The following is a 17,563-nucleotide window of genomic DNA, read 5'->3' on the forward strand; positions in this document are numbered from 1 at the left end:
ATAATGGAGAATTATTTCCATTTTTAGTCGCATTTATTGCTTCTGGTACACTTGTTTGTGCTTCAGGATTTTACGATTGCTTGTTAGCGTGCGTTTTTGCCTAGCCAAGTGCCAGATTCTTCTACAGCTGTCAAGCAAGTCCGACTTTAGATTATGCATGTGTGCCATGATCTGAAAAAGTTTTACGAACCCCTGACAGAGAGAACGTGTAGTTGTGATTTCGTGGTAAACAACCAATATCCATGGTGTTGGAACGGAAGAAGACCGAGCTGTATAGTGAAGTTTGTAACGTATGATTGTATTGCCAGCAACGCCAAAGACAGGAGAAAAAACTCGTTGCGGTGAAAATTAACGTGGACTCCGTCTCATATTCCAGGCCAATGCCGACAATTTGTACCAATATAGCAAAATTCTTGCCTAAAAAGACAAGACAACGTTCTCCCATTTATCCATACGTGTTTTTCATATTCTTGTCTGGAAATCATTAAAACGGTTAAGGTTATGTTACGTTATGTAAAACCCCTGGTTTAAAGTTATTTATCTTCTCACATCAAACACAGTTATCATAAATAAACACAAAAACAACATTTAAAATTAGCCAACAAAAATGTTTTCGCCAAAACCAAATCACGCTTAAATATTCCCATAACAAACATAGCAACAGACAGTGAGGCCAGTGTTTTACCGACCGCCCGATTTGGTTTCAACAACATACAGGTTAGTTGCTATGCAAAAGTAGAACAAAGAAGCACAAGTAAAAATGTGTAAATTATTTTATTTGAGAACTTGTCATCTTGTGAGGGTTCGATTCAATATCTCCCAAACCATTGTCCTGCGCAGTAGAGGCATATTGGACTGAGTAAAGTTCAGTGGTGAATCACGACTGATGAATTCAGCGAAAGTGCAGGTGAATACCCCGCAGTCGGAACCGTTTATCTACTGAGGTATTTCCTGCGCGAAATTGAATCATATAAAATATACCTGCTTTTGGGAATGGAAATATATTTGTACACGATAATAGCCATGGGTTGATGTTAAATTTTTAATCAATCCTGTTTGTTTATTCGAAGGAATGGAACAACAATACACGGTTAAAATGCAACAAGCTAAATATGGTCAAAACATACTAGACACCCTCTGTAATCTTACAAAAGCGAACCTGTGTTTTTTGGAGCCTTCAAGCCTTATGATTTTTTTTGTAATCCACGTTTGTTTTATGACATTTTTACCCGGTTAACACGCCTGAAAGTTAGTTGTTATAATTGACCGCTTGGGCTGTAATGCCAGACAGTTTCTGAACCGTACGATTGAACATTTGTACTGTCTCATGGCCACCATTGGATTTACTCGAACCGCATCATTAAAATTGCATCTTTTATTGTGAGTACTCGAATTCTTTACTAATTTTAATACAACCCAGTAATTACTAATTGCACAGTGTTGGAGTATTTTTGGAGTTATAGTTGGGTTTTGTGTTATCTCTGAGTAAACATGACATAAATCCTACAGTGTTTCTTTGGCCTCATATACATCTCGCCCATGGGCCCGATAATATCAACGTTGAGATCGGTAAAGCGTTCCGGAGGCTCAACATATTTACACATGGAGTAATATTGTGAACGTGAACCTTCCAAGTTTGACAAGGTTTTGCAAGTTTTTACCCACTGAAGAATATCGCTGTTCATGTGGGGCCAGACATAACGTTCGCCAATAAGTCTGCGTGTTATAGCAATGCCAGGATGAGACAGAGAATGTAAAACACTGAAGACTCGCTTTCTAAACTGCAAAGGTACAACAACTCTAAATATACCTGTCTCCGGCTATATTGTTATGGGAATTCGGAAGTCTGCGTCTAACTAACTTTAAACTGCGGCATTGTTCAGCAAGCATGTCATTAAATTCATCAGTGTCTTGGGCTAACGCTACTTCATCGAGATCAAACACATCAGGAGAGAGAGATATGGTATTAACTTCAATCATTGAAAGGCAATCAGCACCAACATTATGAAATCCACTAATATGTTCAATTTTGTTGGTAAATTGAAAAATATAGTCAAAATGTCGTTCTTGTCTCGGCGAAAGGTTATCAGATTTTGAATGAAATGCTCTAACCACGGGGTTTGTGATCTGTAACCAACATTAAAATGTCTTCCTCTAAGCAAATTTTTGAAATGTATAATAGGTTTATAAATAGCTAAAAGTTCACGATCAAAAGTTGAGTATTTCCGTTGTGCAAGATTGAGGCCTTTTGAAAAGAGAGCAAGAGGACATCATTCACCATTATCAAATTGATTTAATACTGCGCCCATGGCAAAATTACTACGGTTGCAAACTAAAGAAAATCTTCCATTCAATTTTTGATAGTGCAATAAAGTTCTGCCACTCAACAAGTCACGTCACAAAAGCGACTATAGCCTCAGGCGACCATGTCAGCACATTACCTTTCGTTACGTCTTTCCTCAACATGTTGGTAAGTAACTGTAAGTGTTCAGCACAATGTGGAATAAAACGTCTGTAAAATGTAATCATGCCCAATATCGTCTCAACTCTTTTAATGTTGTCGGACGTGGAAAGTTTTGAATTACCTCAACTTTGTTTTTAAGAGGACGAAATCCATCTGAAGAGATTTTATGACCGAGAAAAACAACATCAGCCACACCAAAATCACTCTTCTCTAAATTAATTTCTAATCCATAGTCAGATAAACGTTTCAAAACCTGTCTTAAGTGGTGTTTATGCTCAGTTTCTGATCTGCTTGAAATTAGAATATCACCAAGATAGACGTAAACAAACGGTAGACCACCTAACATTTGATCCATAAACCTTTGGAAAGTCTATGGTGCATTACACCATAGAATACTAAAACATGGAATGGAAACTCTTTTCGTCACGCATGAGTAACACTTTACGGAAAATGAAAAATGCATTGGGTTAAACGCGATTTTGGCGTTTTTCGGCGGCGAAAAACTCTGAGTTAATGTAATCACAAGAATTTATTTAAATGTAATTCAAGTAGTTTCATCCTTAATCTTTTAAAATATGTGGATGATTTTGATTATGACGCGCTATAATACACTTTTTAACCGTGTGTTACAAGTCACCTTACTGACTAAAAAAATGTTAATACATCATCGCGTCAACCTCAAAGATGACGTAAGACATGTAATTACGTCATTCAAGTGATGACATAATGTTTTAGATTTGCATATCTGCCTAAAAAGCAATCGTGAGTTTCAGAAACCTAATATATGAACAAAACAGTCCTACCCAGAGGTCACATTTTTGCAGTCATTACTGGGTATGTATCAAAATGTTTCATAACTCCTCTTTTTGTAAAGATATATGTTGGATGGATAGTGCAGTACTACACGAAGTAGTTTTTGGCCCAAAATGTCAGATTGTAGCCTTTGTAAACCAGATAAGATGGGGCCAAATTTTGCTGTTTAATTTTAAAGATTGTATTTACTTGGTTAACCATACTTAAATCTGGCCGTTTTTCATCTTTTATGCAAATAATATCAAATAATAAATAAATAGTGGTAATTATGTAAAAAAAAATATTGACATAATCAAATAAATTATGGTGTCATTTTTTATATTCCATTGGTTCTGAGCAATTCATGCCACAAATAACAGAAGTATATTTTTTTACTCTTATCTTAACACTTGGTTGAATGCTGATGACGCAGTTGAAAATATGTAGCCTAATGTTTTGTTGAACTAAACATAATTGCCTTTTGTTTCAGCCATATTGGACCCTAATATATTCATAACCTTTTTCACTAGTAAAATTTTTTCCTCGCAGATTAGTTTTAAAGGAAAACACAACAGAATTTGATTTAGATATGTATTAAAATGCTTCTGAGAGAAACATGTCATGTTGAAGAAAAAGATGAAAGTTTTCAGAATTTGCTCGTATGCAACACTTATATACAAATTATAGTTGGTTTATATTGGAAGCATTCCCACTGCCCTTGAGTATTTGCAAGCAATCAAAATATATTTTGTCAAGGCTTAACTTTTTGAAACCCATATTATGCACGAAAATGATGTTTTGTGTTGGACTTTACTGACAACATTTGCACTCAGCAGTATGAACATGGTGTTGGGAAGGTATTTCCTGATATCAACTGATTTTAATAATTTGGTTCATTATAATATCTTCATCTCCATCTTCATCAAGATACAGAAATCGCAGAAAAAAGCAGTCATACTATCGTTTGTCAAATGCCCTGTTTTTGCAAAATAAATATTCCCAAACAACCGCATTACTGTGTGCAGAGATACTGTCCTAGAAAAAAACATAATAAGCAAGTAGTTGATTTTACATAACAAGCATAGCAGTTGATTATATTACTCGATATACACTCCCACTGCCTGCAAACAGCAAAAGCGCGCATGGTTTTTTAAGCCCCTAAAAAACACCAAAATCGCATTTAACCCAATGCATTTTTCATTTTTTTCATCAAGTGTTACTCATGCGTGACGGCGCACTTTCAGCGAAGTTTCCATTCCATGTTTTAGTATTCTATGATTACACAAACCAAATGGCAAACGCTAATATTTCATAGATCGATGCGGAAAAAACAACAGCTGTTTTGGGGATAGATTCCTCTTCAAGTGCAATTTGAAAATACGCATTTTTGAGGTCCAGCTTGGAAACAATTGTTGCGCCATTCAAATTATTGACGAAATCAGCCAAAAATGGAATAGGGTATTTATCAGGCCCCGTTATTAGGCTTAGCCTCCTATAATCACCGCAAATTCGCCATTTACCGTTAGGTTAACATGAATGGCAAAAGACCAGGGAGAATAACTACTGGGACGAACAACACCTTTTCGGTCAAGATCATCAAATTGTTCATTGACTACCTTCAACATCTCGGGAGATATACGCCTGGGGCGACAACTGACAAGATAACTGTTTGTGATGATTTTGTGTTTGGCAGGGTATTGAAGTGGCATAAAAATTCGCATGAGTTCAGTTACTTCGGGAACTCAGAGACATTTTTTTTAAACTCATTAGACTCTTTAGGCGACTGTTTATTCGATTTCTGTTCAGCAACAGCATCATTTTTGTCCGTCAAAGTACAATCAGTTTCTAAGTCTTTTTCTACAGCTCGAACAAATCTGTTACGATGAAAAGGCCTGCGGCGGTATTCGCGTGCGTTACTGTTACAAAGCCCATAAAATGGTAAACTCGAATAAAATTTACGCATTTCATGAGCATTGGGGTAATACCGCATCTTCAATATAATAAACTTATAATAACATTTGGTATTTCATTGACTGTCAGTTTAACTTTTTGTCTTCATCATGAAGCGAACACAAGAAGAAATAAACTTGCACAACCAGAAAGTGATGGAATTTTTAAACAAGTAAGTTTAATTTATGGTGATTTACTAAAGTAAAACTATTGCTATTTTAGTGACAGAAAAGAAACAAAACGATTTTGCAACAGAACGCTTTTGTTCCCAAGGAGAAAACTATTCAATTCATGATGCTGTTGTTTGTTCTATGTCAGATTATTTTAATGCTTTACTAGGTGTTGAGGTAAGTGTTGGTAACGCAAAAATATAATGAATCTTTCAAGTTTTGCCTTTGTATTGTCACCAGTCTTTATTAACACAGTTAAGATATGATCTTTAAATAACACATTAATGGTATCTTTTTGTCAATTATAACGATACCGTTATGTCACTTGAATTTATTGGTGAGGCTTTACAATTTTGAAATATACATGAAAATTTTGGGGAATAATGAATCATGAGTTTGATGAATTACATAATTTTGTGCAACAACACTAAACACAAATGCTAACATATATGTATCAGAAGAGCACTAATATTTGATTAACATACCATAATATTTGACGCATGTCGTTTTCAAATGATGTCTTGCCACATCAGATACATACATGCCATATGGTGTGTAACCAGGGGCGTATCCAGGAATTTTTAAAGGGGGTGTCCAAATTTTTTAGGGAATTCCCCGATTTTCAGGTATAAACTAAGGTTAATTATGGGCGAGAATCGCAAAATACGAACGCCGGTGTTCGCGCCAATCGTCATATAAACGGTGGCTTTCTGGCTTGCGCAATTGTATAACGCTATGGGACACTCGATGCGAGGTTTTGCCGTATAGTGCTTGCGCCGTAGTTTTATAACTACTGCTTTCAAAGTTTAACAACTAAACTAATTGACTTTCACGCAAGTAAACCGCTTGTCATTACAACGTGGCCACTGAAAAACGACGTTTCGTCCGTAAACTGACGAAAAATTACCTTTGTTTCGTAACAATGCAACATGTTTGGGAAGAATGCCAAGTGTTCAGTAACGATGCTCCCTGTTTGGAAACAATGGCGAATGCAAGAACGATGCGGTTTTCAGGTCAACGTCAAAGAAAATTTCTGGTTTTCACGCGGATTTTGACAAAAAAATACAGTGGCGTTTGTTTAGTTATCAAAAAACACCAAAATATTTCACAAAAGGGGGGGGGTCCGGACCCCTCGGACCCCCCCTGGATACGCCCATGTGTGTAACCCTTCTTTAATGTAAACCAGACCACCACCACATATGGCTCATGGCTTGCCAAACCTTTCAGTGTGGCCCGCAGTAATATTTCTGAAATAACTTGCATTGAACTAAAAACATGCATTCGACACAGAATAAATTTTTGATTTCATATCAAATACATTCTGTATAAACAGATATCACTCATCATCGTTACTGTAATATTTAGTGAAAACAATCCAGCCTACAATCCAACTATGCTACAATGCAACCCATGAAATTTATTTTTTGTGCAATGGCAATTGTGCTTATTTTTGTTTTCTGTTGTACCAGACTGATGTATATATTTCTGAACCAATAAAGTTGTCACTTTTCCGTAGTTCTTAACATCAGATTGAGTTGTGTTTGTTGTGATTTGTTAACTTTGTTTTCTTTTAGATGAGCGAAAAATACAGCGATTTCATCAAGGTTGACAATATTCCACCAAAAAGACTGGAAAGTGTATTGGATTATATTTACACTGGTGATATTGAAGTAACAAAGAAAAATGTGTTGGAAGTGTTGGAAGATGCTGATTATACACAGATGGAAGGTATGTAAACATTGCAAGTATTAATCTTCACTGGTGTTAATGTGTTACGAATGATTATTATAATATATACATTCTACATGTATATCATTTTATTAGTGCCAACCACGACGATTTCCCAATTATTAGGTGTAATAAATATTTTTGTGTTTAACTATTGTCACTATGCTAGAGGGATATTAATATCTTTGTACTGAGTGCTACTTTTTCCCATAAACCTGGGACAAAACAATTTATTTGTAATTAATGGACAAGTGAGACAGACAACACTGTGTTTTATTCACACTTTCAGAGTTGAAGTCATTTTGTTGTCGAGTCATCCTTAAAATGATTTCAACCGACAACTGTTTGAAGCTAAGGGCTTATGCTACTCGATACAATCTTGTTGATGTGAAAAAGAAAACAAACCAAATGATTGTTGATAACATTGCAACAGTTGTACAACATGATGATTTCATGCAACTTGATGTAGGTGATGTGTCTGCAATCATCAAGCAGAAAAACAAAGGGGTAATTGTGATTAATTTTCTTTATGTTTTTTTCCTGTATACATGTATATAGTTTATTTGTTTATCTATGCAAGTTGTCGGGCTTAAAAGTTGGGTAAGCACATCATCATTTCCCCATCCACAGCCGTCAGTTCTAAATGTTGTTTGTTCTTATTTAATCTCACAGCAGCAGAAATGATTTCCAGTGATAACTGAAGTCATAATTCAACATGCGTTTTACACAACATAGGCTGTAACTTTACAAGAAATAGTGTACTTTGCTGTATATCTGAGTTGGTTTATTGGCATGCCACCGCATTGCAAGATGCAATGGTGTGATATTTGCAACAAACATTCTTTGAGGATTATATGACAGGGCTGAGATTATGGCAAAATGATTTTTAACTGTTTGTTTTTCAACAACCTTATGTCAAAACATTTGTTTCAAGTTATTTTGGAAGTGATTAAACTTTCTGTGTGACATTTTGCCTCTCTATTTATGTTCTTGGTTTTAATTTAGTATTTAATGCAGACACTCATGTTATTATCTTCTTTATGACTTGTTTGAAAATTAACTTGCTTTGTTGTTACATATTAGTTGTTATATATAGATGGAAGAAGATGTATTTACTGGACTGGTTCGATGGGTTAATTTCAATCCTTCCCATCGAGAGGATTTGTTTGTGAATCTTTTCTCACAACTTGATCTTTCATCTATTTCCACTCAGTTTGTTTCAACCACAGTTAGAAATGAAGTAAATTTGGTTTAAATTGATTTCCTAGCAATGAACTGAAATATTTCATTATTTTTCAGCCTCTTGTGAGAAGTAACGTTGAATGTTGTCGTGCGGTCATGGATGCTGTATTGAAACAATGTAATGTACCAGGAACAAGTGGAAAAGCAAGTTCTGTCAAAAAAGGTGCAAGATTTGTTTATTTTATGTCACATTCACAGCAATATGTTACATCCACCATATTTACACCACCCTTGTAGCATTTGTACTCACATAACTTTAAGCCCCATTTCATTTCCCACCTAACATTTACTCATGGAATCTAATATTGGAAATATGTGTTCTGAAAACAGATTTCACTGCAAAACCATATCCACAAAATATGTTATTTTTTATAATTAAATCTTGAACTGTAGTCAATTTAACACAAATACCAACCACATTCAATGTTGGTATTTACAATGCAAAAACCTTGCCTGAATTAAAAAACTTTTAATACCATAAGAATATATTTTTCACAAGCGAAAACCATAGCAAGCAACATTTATGTTGCAGATTTGTCAGGATTTCTTCTCATTGGTGGAGATAAATCAACACGAGATTGTGTGAAATGGAATGTTACCACAAAACAACATGAACATTACCCAGTATGTACATTGCTTGCTGTCATATGGTTTTGCTTATTTAACTTATTTTCCTATCAAGTGTTTTGCTTGATGCTCTTTGTATGTACAAGCAATATAAAAACTTGACGTAAAGTTAGCACAACAGCAAATGACAAGTAATAGGCATTATTTAGAGAAACATATGACAAGTAACTTTTCATATTTTCTGGGTATTTTAATTTTTTTAGGACAAATATTTCTGTTATTTAGTGAAACATGTGAATCACTTTGTCTTAATGTGTTATTAATCATCATCCAAATTTGTTTAGAAAATGATCACAGACAGAGTGAACTCAACTTCAGTCAAATTTGGTGAAAATGTTTATGTAATGGGTGGAGATGTTCCAACACAAAGTTGTGAGATGTTGAATTTGGAGGAAAGTAAAAACTGGGTAAAAATTGCTGATTTGTTGGAAGGTCGAAGTTCTGCTGCATCTGCTGTTGTTGGAGGTTGGTCTTGTTATTCCACAAAGTGTTTGTCATTAAACCAGGGGCTGTTACAGGATTACGTTTTGTGAACCCACACACAACAATTCACAGCCAACACACAAAAGTGTTTTGCAAAAATTGATTTTCGTTCACCAATAGTGTGCGTTTGTGTGGTGTATGACTATCTTCTTGACTAGCACCCAAATCACTATTATTATGTTATGGATTCAGCCCTGACTAGATAAAAGAAAATTGAACATTTTTAATATATTACTAACACTGATTACCAAATAGTTTAAAAAGCAAAATTTTCAACCTCTGTTATCAACAATTATCACTTTTATGGACAACCTTGTTTTCACTAATTACAAACAAATTTAGATGACTTGTATCTCACGGGGGGTTATGGAAACCACAGAGCATTTTCATCAACTTTGTGTTATTTTGTACAAGAAGACAGATGGAGAAGTGGTTTCGACATGTTACAACCAAGATATTTACATGGAATGGCTTCAATTGACAGTAAGAATGTATCTGGATTTATTTTTGTGAAGATTATTCTCATTACTGGATTAAGGTCCAAATAATTGACATGCATCTAAAACAACGACATAAATACCCAGAAACCACAAATTTAAGTAATCAGTAAATTTAAACTTTTTACCCCAACAATATTCACTCTTGGACATAAAAATGTTGTGAAACGCCGAATTTAAACTTAACAGAAATGCAGGAAATATTCCATCTTTATTTTATAGTTCTTTGTTGCATGAATATCAACCATAATATTGATTACTTTCAATAAAAACCTCGATTTAAAGATGATCGCTTATTTGTACGTTAAGAAACGCAGAGCTTACCTCATTGCTTGTTACGTAACATTACAACATAATCGTAATATGACGTCACAATAAATATTAACACAAGCGATTTGGAAATTTCTTCAGATGTTTTGTTTTCTGTGGGCGGATTTAATGGCGGACAATCCTTACAATCATGTGAATTCCACGATATTCGTGTTGGAACCTCCACAAGAATCGCTTCTCTCAATGAAGCAAGAAGTGATTTAGCATGTGAAGAAATTAAAGGGAAGATCTATGCAATTGGTTAGTGTTGAAAAGTTAAGCAATAAAATTAACAGTAAGTTTTGTTGTTATGTAAAATTTATAAAATACAAATTCATATTCGTCACCAGTAAATGTATCACGTGATAAATATAATGGAGTTTCCTGAAAAGAATCCTAAACATAACTGGTAGATATAACTATAAAGTATTAACCTAAAAACAATAAAAAGTTTTACTTTAAATCTGACAGGAGGTGATGGTGATCGTGGCTCCCTGCAAACAGTTGAAGAATACGAACCTAGAGTCAACAAATGGAAATATGTTTCTCCTCTCCTAAATCCTCGTTCCTTTCACTCTGCTTGTGTTATTGATGGGAGGATTTATGCTGTGGGGGGAGGGTAAGAATTACTATTATGACGTCACTATAGTCCACTGTTTCCCGTTTTATGTGAAAATGTAAATGTTGAGTAACTGGGACAAGTGGGATATACGATGTTATACTTGATTAACAACATTTATAAAATGTTTGTTAAGATTAAACTTAAAACACTTTGCTTTATACAAGGTTGAATTTGTGGTAGGGATGGGCAATTTAGAATAGCGAATCCGGAGGATTCGAATCTTAAACTATCCGAATCCAAATTGTCTTCAAACCGAATAATGGGTTTCGCTATTTATCTTTGATGCACGGTTTCCGTATTTACTCGATTATACGCCGCATGCGACGGTGTTAAAAAATTAATATAAGCTCGAATGTAAGTCGCACGTAACTGTCAAAGGCAAACTTACGTGCCTACAATAATTGTCAACAAATCTGTTGTTCAAAATTGGTAGAGTAGAGCGAGCTACAGGTAAATTTCATTGAAACTGAGAGCCGCAGACAAAATATCCGTCCCGTGTGATATTAAATAATATAAGCTGTAGACAAAATATCCTCGTGACATTAACTAATATAAGCCACTCTCGATTGTAAGCATCACAAACGGTAGGTTCAAAAACTTTCAGACCCGGCTTACAATCGAGTAAATACGGTACGTATGTTTTTTGAGAATTTTCCGTCAATCAACTGCTACGGTTGTGATGTGATGACGTTTAGGTTTAACAGCCATAAAGTTACGTACGTAGATATATTACACTGCAATGAATTTATTCTTTGATTGTGCTTTGTCAGTACAGTCCTGTAATAATTTCTTTCATGTTTATTGTGCTTCAGTGCAAAAGCTCAAACAAAAGCAGAATAGGATTCGGTATTCTGGATTCGATTTAACTATTCTAGAATGTTCTAGAATAGTGTGTTATTCTATATTGCCCATCCCTAATTTGTGGTTTGGTTTAGTGGTGAAGGGGTCTGCGGGTGTACGTTGGTTTGTTTTTGTTAACTTATAAAATTACTTCTTGAGAAAAATGTTGTAGAAAAACTTGCCTGTGTTTGTTGTGTGTCTGATTCATGAAACTGTATCATGTTTGTTTCATAGAAAGACTTCAGTTAAAGTTTACGATCCAACCTCAGATGTCTGGACACATGCTTTTGATCTTGACAAACCAGTTTATGGTGCGACTGTTGTTGCTGTTTAATATGTTTCCATATTTGGGTGTAGTTGATATTTAACTGTGATTACGCACGGAAAAAGATGCTCAAATAAAAGTTTTGTCAAAAATATCGTTTTATGCAACTTAAAAAATTGTTTTCTATTTTTTCAACGCGTTGTAAATTATTTTAAAACCATGTATATGTGTATGAAAACCGGTGTATTTTGTGATAATAACAGTTCTCCGCAAAATAGCACTTATTCCTTTTGTGGATTTTTAATGTGATTTTGCTACGAATATATAAATACCAATACTACAATAGGTCAGGTTGTGCGTTACGTTAAATACATGTGTGTCTTTTGCGAATCTTGTTTTCACATGTGAATTATCAAGTGTTACTCCGCGCTATATAACGTCCAAAGCAGTCGGTTGCAATCGATCACCTCCCAGTGCAACTAGCTGTGATCCTGTGGCAGACTGTGATTCTCCGTGAGGAAATCACCTTCACATGGGCGCCTGACTCGATAACCCTTATGGTTTTATCGGTGCCCAAACTATTTTGTGTTTCATGTTCAAGTACCTTGTAAAGTGAAAATAAAAATGATTTGATTTTGGACTTGCTTAATAGCTGTAGAGGAATCTGGGCATCGGTTGAACATTGTTTATTTATCTGCGACAACAAATTACTTTAGTTGGTGTATATAATGAAGCAACAAGCCTCTGATTATCGTCAGCAGATTTTATTTTGGAAAATCGATTTTGCTTATGTAGGTTACCATAATCATCGTCAGTTTCCCAAAGCTTAAACTGTGAACTTCATCGACTAAACATGAAAACAATGGAGAATTATTTCCATTTTTGGTCGCATTTATTGCTTCCTTTTACGGATTTTACGATCAATTGTTAGGGTGCGTTTTTGCCTAGCCAAGTGCCAGATTCTTCTACAGCTGTTAAGCAAGTCCGACATTAGATTATCCATGTGTGCCATGTGCTGAAAAAGTTTTACGAACCTCTGACAGAGAGAATGTGTACTTGTGATTCCGTGGTAAACAAACAATATCCGTGGTGTTGAAACGGAAGAAGACCGAGCTGTATAGTGAAGTTTGTAACGTATGATTGTATTGCCAGCAACGCCAAAGACAGGAGAAAAAACTCGTTGCGGTGAAAATAAACGTGGACTCCGCCTCATATTCCAGGCTGAAGCCGACAATTTGTACCAATATAGCAAAAATTCTTGTCTAAAAAGACAAGACAACGTTCTCCTATTTATCCATAAGTGTTTTTCACATTCTTGTCTGGGAATCCTTTAAACGGTTAAGGTTATGTTACGTTATGTAAAACCCCTGGTTTAAAGTTATTTATCTTCTCACATCAAACACAGTTATCAAAATGAAACACAAAAATAATATTTAAAATTAGCCAACAAAAATATTTTCGCCAAAACCAAATCACGCTTAAATATTCCGAAATCAAAACATAGCAACAGACAGTGAGGCCAGTGTTTAACCGACCGCCCGAATTGGTTTCAACAACATACAGGTTAGTTGCTATGCAAAAGTAGAACAAAGAAGCACAAGTGAAAATGTGTAAATTTTATTTGTGAACTTGTCATCTTGTGAGGGTTCGATTCAATATCTCCCAAACCATTGTCCTGCGCAGTAGAGGCATATTGGACTGAGTAAAGTTCAGTGGAGAATCACGGCTGATGAATTCGGCGAAAGTGCAGGTGAATACCCCGCAGTCGGAACCGTTCATCTGCTGAGGTATTTACTGCGCGAAATTGAATCATATAAAATATATCTGCTTTTGGGAATGGAAATATTTTTGTACACGATAATAGCCATGGGTTGATGTTAAATTTTTAATCAATCCTGTCTGTTTATTCGAAGAAATGGAGCAAAAATACACGGTTAAAATGCAACAAGCTAAATATGTTCAAAACAAACTAGACACCCTCTATAATCTTACACAAGCGCACCTGTGGCGAACTGCTGATGGTTTTCCAATCCGTCACCACGTAACTGTTTTTCTTCTTTTCCAAATGTGCGCTCGCTAAATAATCTCTTAGTGTTGAAAAACATTCAGTGTTTGAACCTTCCATCGAGTCGTAATAACGAAGTTCCTTACACCGGAAATCTGCCACCTTTAAATTATGAATTACTGTGTGAGTTGGAATGCAGACAGTTTGTACGTTCACAGGCTTCACAATTAAGGCATTGTAGCCAAGCTGGATCAGCCACAAGTCGGAGCGAAATCTGAAAAATCAAGGTTTGAACTCACAACCCTGGGCTAAACAGGCCCAAAGCTCTACCAACAGAACTACAGGAGCTCAGTGGTTTCACGGGGGTATATTGTGGTCAAGATATACTGGTGGGCAAGCGCAAAACTTGCCAGGTGACCCTCACATACTCAGGGGATGCCTTGCTATGCGAAAGCATGGTAATACTTCTGCGTTGTATAATGCACTAACATATATGTTGCTCTAAAATATCTCATTGCATAAATAAAGTTGTAACCAAATATCAGTTTGTCAAGCTCAATTATGTTGAAAGCCACCGATTAGTTGCAAGTTATCTATGATCTGGGACGTCAGGCAGGCCAGTTCACAGTAACTGTGGAGTTCACTACGCCATTTTAAATCGATGATGGCATAAGTTTTTGTCTAAACGTCTTGTAAATCAATGAAACATGTCAATGTTTTCAACACAATGGGCCAGTCTATTTATTCTCAGAATTATGAGTAAAACCGTTGTTAGTGTTCCTAGTTGTTTTGGTGATTTCTGATCCGCGTATAACAGCACAGACAGTGGATTTATACAGTGGACATATAACAACACATTGAGTTAAGCCGCACTAAATTACAACACATAACTTACTGCCAACGTCCAATGTACGCCCAAATGAATAGGAAACAGAACAAGGGACTTCGAAAAGATGTCAACTTTTTTTGTCCATCTTCTCACAGACTTGTAACCTTGCTTGGTTAACTTGGGGTAGAAAAACGTGTTTATCGCATGAGCTGTGGGAAGGTTGTCAATCTTCTTTGATCTTTCCACTATTAACTCCATGTAGAAATTGATGACCTTCAAGGAATGTAAGGTCAGTGATTTACAAGCTAGACAACTACAGATGAAATTTTATGGCCATAACTTGTGAACAATATGATGACTTCCAGTTGCTTGTGTTTCGACCACGACGAAAAAATACATAAATGCACAAAATCAACGCACCATCGTATTCGTAAAAAAAGTTACATCTTTAGTTCCGACTGAACACAAAAATAATCTTACCAAGTTCTTTTGTAGAAACACCGCAGGTTTTACCTCTGATTATAAAAGTATCAATTTTACCTGACGAGAAAGTTAAATATTTCGGTTGTTTTAACATTTGCAAGGTGAGTATTTCTTGCCTCACATCCACGTTCAGCTTGTCTGTATGACGTAACAACGTCGTACACAATAAGATATTCGTATTGTTGAAATATATTCCAGGTGGATCCTTGTTGAAGGAAAGCAAACACCACAACACAATACCACCTATGCATTCCTGCTATGATTGACATCAACTAATTTGCAGAGCAGTAATTCTAAAACTTTTCGTCAACTTAGTCCTGTAAGGTTATATTTATGTTGACTAGGAATAATGTTAAGTAAATATAACCGATTGTTCAACTATACTGATCTCTTATGCTTTCTTCCTCAGGTAGAACCCGAGCATTGTCATAACACATAGCAGGATGACAACCAATGAAATGGAAATGACAATTGCTACGTTCGTCCAATATGTTGACACATCTGCAACAGAAACACGTGTCAACAATTGATTTGAATTTGAGAAGATGAATATCCTGATTTTTTACGTTACCTATTGTTGCGGTTGATGACGTTTTTTTGCTTCGGTTCTGTTTAAAGATGTTGACCAACCTGCAAACAGAACAAGTACTGAGAATTGGTTTGGATTTGAGAAAGTAATTGTCCTTATTTTAATAACGGGTAAACGTGTAGGCAACCTTACCTATTGGTTTGATTTCCGTTTTGCTTGTAGATGCCGTTGTTGACTTTGACAAAAGATACAAATTAGTCGGCTTCATGGTATTGGTACACACCTCAACTATTGGTGCGGTTGATGGCGTTTGTTTTGATTCGGTTTTGCTGGTAGATGTTGTGGTTGTTTCTGACACTGAAGAAAATAATTTAAAGTCTTCCTGAGTGAGGAACGGGCCATTGTCAAAACACATGAGAGGTTAAAAACGATAAAATTGTAACAGTAATTGCAAGGTTCGTCCAATACGTTACAGTGGGGTTTCGGAAAGTAATTGTTTTCAACGGATAAACGTGTAGGCAACCTTACCTATTGGTTTGGTTTCAGTTTTGCTTGTAAATGCCGTTGTTGATCAGGACAAAAGGTAAAACAAATAAGTTACGTATTTGCTATTTATTTTAATGATAAACTTATTACCTTTGATTCTTCTTTGACAAATATATCTGTTGAGCCGATTATCACACAGGACGTCATTCCATTTAAATGTGGGATCATAAGGATAGCTAAATCCCATAGCCACACAGCTCTCATCCACCCCATTCCACTCAAAATTCGGTTCTCCTTCCCTCCACTGTGCTACGTTAACAATTGATCTATCGGTCCATTGAAAATTTCGTGTGTTTAAAATTCTTTTTGCTCCAATGAATAACTCATTAGGTTTGTCTGAACAAAAAACATTCTAATTACGTGCTTTTAAGAAACACTACCGTTTTCTTACTTGCTACACGAGAAGTGTCAATGTTCCTGACGAGAAAGTTGAATATTTCGGTTGTTTTAACATTTGCAACGTGAGCATTTCTTGCCTCACATCCACGCTCAGCTTGGCTGTATGACGTAACAACGTCGTACACAATAAGATATTCGTCTTGTTGAAATATATTCCATGTGGACCCTTGTTGAAGGAAAGCAAACACCAGAACACAATACCACCAATGCATTCCTGCTATGATTGACATCAACTAATTTGCAGAGCAGTAATTCTAAAACTTTTCGTCAACTTAATCCTGTAAGGATATATTTATGTTGACTAGGAATAACGTTGAGAAAATATAACCGATTGTTCAACTATGTCGTTGTTATCTTTCTCCTTGTCGGGATTACAATCATGCGCCCGTTCCCCAAACTCCGAACGTTTTTAACCCCACAAAAACTAGACAGTGGAAGTGAATAAGAGAAGCGAAAACCATGAGGCACCTTCCGGGTTCACAAAGTCCACACGAAGAAAAAAAAACAATGGAAACCAAACGTAGGGTATTGTGAAGTAGATGCCACTAATTATATGCATGACGTCACGTATTGCCATTCAACCTTAAAACCGCGTTAACCTTGTGACACTTTCGTTGAGCGTATGATAGAGGATCGAATCTCAACCCTGCCTGTGAAACAGCGGAACTTAAACATTTTAAAGTCACACTGATTACTCGAAAACTCTGCAATTCGTTTGGAGCATATTTTAAGTCGGATTAATTTTCAACAACCAACAGTGATTCGCAACAGGATATACAAGGA

The 17,563-nt window shown here is 35.8% G+C and overlaps 3 protein-coding genes across 4 annotated transcripts; 1 reads left to right on the forward strand and 2 right to left on the reverse strand.

The window, feature by feature from the left end:
• Positions 1 to 9,831: 9,831 nt before the first annotated feature.
• LOC145899057 (kelch-like protein 35) lies at positions 9,832 to 12,605 on the forward strand. Of its 2 annotated transcripts, none has more exons than XM_082987772.1 (4): positions 9,832 to 9,939; positions 10,365 to 10,523; positions 10,734 to 10,881; positions 11,959 to 12,605. In XM_082987772.1, the coding sequence occupies exons 1-4, from the start codon at positions 9,897 to 9,899 to the stop codon at positions 12,056 to 12,058; spliced, it is 450 nt and encodes a 149-aa protein (XP_082843898.1). In that variant the 5' UTR covers positions 9,832 to 9,896; the 3' UTR covers positions 12,059 to 12,605. The 2 variants fall into 2 exon arrangements, with proteins under 2 accessions (XP_082843898.1, XP_082843905.1); XM_082987779.1 differs by having other exon boundaries at positions 10,737 to 10,881.
• Positions 12,606 to 13,180: 575 nt separating this feature from the next.
• LOC145912894 (sentrin-specific protease 1-like) lies at positions 13,181 to 15,329 on the reverse strand. Its single transcript, XM_083000358.1, has 4 exons — positions 15,304 to 15,329; positions 14,890 to 15,096; positions 13,992 to 14,156; positions 13,181 to 13,783 (listed from the first exon to the last, which is right to left on the reverse strand). Exons 2-4 carry the CDS (start codon positions 15,079 to 15,081, stop codon positions 13,781 to 13,783), a joined length of 360 nt encoding a protein of 119 aa, XP_082856484.1. The 5' UTR covers positions 15,082 to 15,096; positions 15,304 to 15,329; the 3' UTR covers positions 13,181 to 13,780.
• A 222-nt stretch (positions 15,330 to 15,551) lies between these two features.
• Positions 15,552 to 17,041, reverse strand: LOC145899038 (C-type mannose receptor 2-like). Its single transcript, XM_082987751.1, has 5 exons — positions 16,773 to 17,041; positions 16,472 to 16,717; positions 16,028 to 16,192; positions 15,878 to 15,936; positions 15,552 to 15,807 (listed from the first exon to the last, which is right to left on the reverse strand). Exons 1-4 carry the CDS (start codon positions 17,008 to 17,010, stop codon positions 15,878 to 15,880), a joined length of 708 nt encoding a protein of 235 aa, XP_082843877.1. The 5' UTR covers positions 17,011 to 17,041; the 3' UTR covers positions 15,552 to 15,807.
• Between the last annotated feature and the right edge of the window lie 522 nt (positions 17,042 to 17,563).

This window comes from Ascidia mentula, chromosome 1 (assembly GCF_947561715.1).
Source record: "Ascidia mentula chromosome 1, kaAscMent1.1, whole genome shotgun sequence".
In the NCBI taxonomy this organism is placed as follows: domain Eukaryota; kingdom Metazoa; phylum Chordata; class Ascidiacea; order Phlebobranchia; family Ascidiidae; genus Ascidia; species Ascidia mentula.

Coding starts and splice junctions, on each gene's coding strand:
- LOC145899057 (XM_082987772.1), top strand. CDS start 9,897: ATGTTACAACCAAGATATTTACATGGAATGGCTTCAATTGACA. Junction 10,524..10,733: donor AGGGAAGATCTATGCAATTG/GTTAGTGTTGAA, acceptor TAAATCTGACAG/GAGGTGATGGTGATCGTGGC. Junction 10,882..11,958: donor ATTTATGCTGTGGGGGGAGG/GTAAGAATTACT, acceptor TTTGTTTCATAG/AAAGACTTCAGTTAAAGTTT.
- LOC145912894 (XM_083000358.1), bottom strand. CDS start 15,081: ATGGAGTTAATAGTGGAAAGATCAAAGAAGATTGACAACCTTCCCACA. Junction 14,157..14,889: donor GCGTACATTGGACGTTGGCA/GTAAGTTATGTG, acceptor CATAATTTAAAG/GTGGCAGATTTCCGGTGTAA.
- LOC145899038 (XM_082987751.1), bottom strand. CDS start 17,010: ATGTCAATCATAGCAGGAATGCATTGGTGGTATTGTGTTCTGGTGTTT. Junction 16,718..16,772: donor TGACACTTCTCGTGTAGCAA/GTAAGAAAACGG, acceptor TTTTTTGTTCAG/ACAAACCTAATGAGTTATTC. Junction 16,193..16,471: donor TTGTCAAAGAAGAATCAAAG/GTAATAAGTTTA, acceptor TATTTTCTTCAG/TGTCAGAAACAACCACAACA.